Source organism: Echinops telfairi, unplaced genomic scaffold (assembly GCF_000313985.2).
Source record: "Echinops telfairi isolate 266 unplaced genomic scaffold, ASM31398v2 ScPeMD7_7469;HRSCAF=8507_0, whole genome shotgun sequence".
NCBI classification, from domain to species: Eukaryota; Metazoa; Chordata; class Mammalia; order Afrosoricida; family Tenrecidae; genus Echinops; species Echinops telfairi.
Genome location: NW_022111372.1, coordinates 68,656,663 through 68,661,197, shown reverse-complemented (window position 1 = coordinate 68,661,197; position 4,535 = coordinate 68,656,663). Strand labels below are relative to the sequence as shown.

Below are 4,535 nucleotides of genomic sequence, written 5' to 3'. Positions count from 1 at the left end.
GGGAAAATGAGGAGCTGATACCATGGGCTCAAGTAGAAAGCAAATGTTTTGAGAATGATGATGGCAACAAATGTACAAATGTGCTTGACACAAAATGGATGTATGTATGGATTCTGATAAGAGTTGTATGAGCCCCCAATAAAATGATTTTTTAAAAAGAAATATTATGAGGTCATTATAATCTGTCATATCAAGTTCTTATGCATCATTGTCAACTCAATAGCTCTTAACAATAAAGTTATATACATACACGTGTATGTATGTGTGTATATACATTCCATTTACATTTTTGACAGTTCAGAATTTAGAGTTATGAAGACATGGCATGATTTTTAGATTTCCAAGTTAGCCCTCCCTCTAGCTTGGACCACACTAACAAAATATACTTGTCTTTATTTTGAACCATTGAGTTCCACATGTAGTATTATTGTGGCAAGTATTGCAGAAAGATGGATATTAAACATGGACTAATAACTGACAGATAATCACTTCAACACTGCCAGAAACCAAACTCAAACTCACTGCATGGAGTTAATTCTTACTCATATTGTCCCTTTAGGACAGGGTAGAACTGCCTCATGGGTTACCAAGACTGTAACTCTCTTTGCTCTTGTGTAGTGGCTGGTACTTTTGAACCGCTGATCTTTGTTTAGCCATCCAACTTGTCACCACTGTCACTGCTATGGCACCAGGGCTCCTTGCTCAATCCCGCCCAAAGGCACCTGCAAAGAAAGGTCTAGTGTTTGGTTTCCGAAAGTTTACAGTAATAAAAACACTGTGAGACACAGTTCTATCCTCCAACACATGGGTTATCATGAGTCAAAGTTGAGTACTGATTAACAAATGTCTAGCATCCATTTGTAATCCATATTTAATATAACCTATCTCTTCTAGGGCTTGTGTTGTGGGCACTGGAGTGTTTTTGTTTGTTTGCTTGTTTTACATATGTTAGGAGATAATTTGCAGAATTTCTTTCTGATGAAGAAATCCTTTTAGAACTTTCAAAGAATAATAATAATAATGCAAACCAAGAATTCTCCTGATATTAGTGTGTACAGATTATAAACATTTCTTTATAAAAATATCACTTTGATCATATTTTACTTCTCAGTAACAAAAATGATGCTTGTTCTGTATAAAGTATCTGCATTGCAAAATATAGTACATTGAACTTTGCCATTTTCCCAAAATTTCCTAGGAATATACAATAGATGTATTTTTCCGGCAAAGCTGGAAGGATGAAAGGTTAAAATTTAAAGGACCCATGACAGTTCTTCGGTTAAATAACTTAATGGCAAGTAAAATCTGGACTCCAGATACATTTTTTCACAATGGAAAGAAGTCAGTGGCCCACAACATGACCATGCCTAACAAACTCCTGCGTATCACAGAGGATGGCACTTTGTTGTACACCATGAGGTGAGTAGACGGTTTCTTTTTATTCATGAAAATTTCTGTGCCGCTGTCCTCCACTTATCAACTATCAACCGATGACCTAAGGCAGGGATGTGGCTTTCTGTTTTCTGTGCTTTTATTAAACTTTAAAAATGACTCTTCTGTGAAAGTACCCCACTTGCTTAAATATTATGAAAGCACTAAAATGGTAACTAGACTTATTGGGGGAAAATGGGAAAAAGCTGGCAATGCATGTTAAGTAGAATAATAGTACAATTCAGCTCTCCAACATTCTAGTTCAATATAAGGAACTTCTTTACTGTATTGTAAATCTCATCTATTCTAACAAGTTCTACATTAAATTGCTAGAAGCTATCTGAAGGTATATATCCTAAAATGCTTGTAAAAATTAAAAAAGAAGTCAAATGAAAGGAAAATCAGGGAAAGCAAATATATTCTTAAAACAAAAGACTCAAGTAAAATATAGGTATGTTTTCATTATTTGGGAGTTAATATATATATATATCACATCATTCCATAGTTCAATCTCATCAAGCTGAATTGTACAATTACTACCACAATCAATTTCCAAACATTCTCTTTCTTCCTGGACTCCTTGACATTGTCTCCCTTTTATCTCCGCTCCCCAACCCTGACCCAAGTGTAATTTTGAAGCACATGGGTTCTCATTAGTCTAATTCACGAGGGAAAGGATGAGGCTTTCTACTCCCATAAGAGATGCAGTTCTGGAAACCCACGGGGACAGGTCTACTGTATTCTTTAGGGTCGCTGTGAGTCAGTGAGTTAATGACAGTGAGTGAGTGAGTGAGTGAGTGAGTGAGTGAGTGAGTGATCATGAGCTAAGCAGAGAATGATTGCCTACCTTTGTTTAAATCAGGATTATGTGGATATTTTATTGTCTATAAACGTGCTTTCCTTATGTTCTTACTATAAAATCTAGAATCTTCCTGGGGTTTTTTATGGTTGTATGAAGAGAACATGAATGAAATAAAGTTCATGGTAGTTTTTAAAGAGAAAAGTCATCACAAGGTATTTATGAGAAATTAAGACTTGCCAAGCACTTATCTTTCTTTTTTTTTCTTTCAAATTTGAACAAGATTAAATTTTATTTCGCATTGGATATATGTTGTTATTGTTTTGTTTTGTTTTAAATCATTTTATTAGAGGCTCATACAAGTCTTATCACAATCCATACATATATCATTGTGTCAAGCACATATGTACATTTGTTGCCATCCTCATTCTCAAAACATTTGCCTTCTACTTGTGCCCTTAATATTGGCTCCTCATTTTTCCTCCTCCCTTCCCACTCCCCTCTCCCTAATGAACCCTTCATAATTCATAAATTATTATTATTTTTTCATATGTTACACTATCTGACGTCTCCCCCCCCACCCTGCCATCCCTCAGGGAGGAGGCTCTACGTAGATTCTTGTAATCAGTTCCCCCTTTCCACCCCACATTTCCTCCATCCTCCAGGCATCGCCACTCCCACCACTGCTCCTGAAGGGGTCATCTGTCCTGGATTCCCTGTGTTTCCAGTTGCTATTTGTACCAATGTACATCCTCTGGTCTAGCCAGATTTGTAAGGTAGAATTGGGATCATGATAGTGGGGGGGAAGCATTTAAGAACTAGAGGAAAGTTATATGTTTCATCGTTGCTACCCTGCACCCTGACTGGCTCATCTCTTCCCCACAACCCTTCAGTAAGGGGGTGTCCAGTTGCCTACCAATTGGCTTTAAGTCTCCACTCTGCACCCGCCCACATTTACCATATGGTCCACTCTGTGCATTGGCTGTTCAGAGCAGGGATATCGTCCTCCAGGCCTGGTGGGCCAGGATGTGCTCAACTCTCTCTTCCTCCCCCTTCATTTGCTCCCATTTGCTCTGATCAGACATGCCCCTCTCCCCTAGCTGCAACTGCAGTGCAACCCTCTAAAGTAAATTATTCTGAGGGGAGGGGCAGGTGTCCAAGTAGCTGGTATGGGGGCTGAGCCCTCAGGTCCCTCCACAGGCTCCACATTCCTCTTAGCACTTATCTTTCATAGAAAGTTATTTCCTTCACGGATGAGTCCTAAGAGTATTGTGGTTTTATATTGGGTAAATGCTTCACCATCTATATCACCCAATTATTATTATTTGGTATAAAATAGTATGAAGGTAAAATCCTCAACCAGGCAGGTTTTAATTAACAGAGAAAAAGTCATAGTTCAACTTATATAAGTAGACAGAGTATAGACGTCTGACCTCTCTCCCCCAAATACTTGAAGCACCACTTCAGACATTAAACCTGGTTGGGGACCTCAGGTATAATTTGAATTAAAGAATCAAAAGTTTGTAAAAAAGATGGAGGGAAAATAGGATGGAACTGATAGACACATATGTTGAAACCTTGCCAACTCCTCTAAATAGGCTATGTTTATATTTGAAATTTGAAATACTCTGCCTCTTAGCAGCCTCCACTTGTTTTTGAGTCTCAAATTCAGTGCACATCCTGAATACTAATTCATGTTTTTTTGAAATATGCGCTATCTTCCATCAACAACTAACTGGCTTTTTTCTTCCAACTCTCACATTTCTTTGCACTTGTTCGGCAGCACCATCACTTTGTATAGTGCTTTGACTTAAGAATGCAATATTACACATCAAGCTTTCTGTTTCCTGTTTGTTTTAATCAGTATTATGATCTTACTTAATGATTTTACTGGCTATAAAGTCATTTTGCTACATTTTGTAAACCATTAATAATCTAAGTAAATATATTTGCTACAAGTTATGTGAGGTAAATTAATAAGAAATCCCTCTTAATTCCACAAAATGGGGTCAACTATAGTTCAATGGGTTGTTTTCTTAGCAAATGTTTTCACGGCATCTATAGAATGTACATTCTCAGTTCCTATGGTCAGAGGAGCACAGCAGCGTCTGGTTGTGATGAGGCACAGAGTGCGTAATAAAGCTCAATGTGTAGGACATAATGACAAGAGACAGGGAGAATCCCAAAGTAAAGAAGTGATTACATTTTAACTCTCAAAGAGACTCTAACTAAATGTCATTCTCATAACACCTCTGCCAGTTCTTTCTCCACCTCTTGCTCCAGTTTATATACATTGGGTGTTTTT

General features: G+C 37.6%; 1 protein-coding gene across 1 annotated transcript in view; it reads left to right on the top strand.

The window, feature by feature from the left end:
* The window catches only part of GABRA1 (gamma-aminobutyric acid type A receptor subunit alpha1), a 67,826-nt gene that overhangs the window by 29,486 nt on the left and 33,805 nt on the right, over positions 1-4,535 (top strand). Inside the window, exon 4 of the mRNA XM_004696768.2 lies at positions 1,199-1,419. Within this exon, the coding sequence (XP_004696825.1) occupies positions 1,199-1,419 (221 nt within the window). The remainder of the gene's footprint in view (positions 1-1,198; positions 1,420-4,535) is intronic.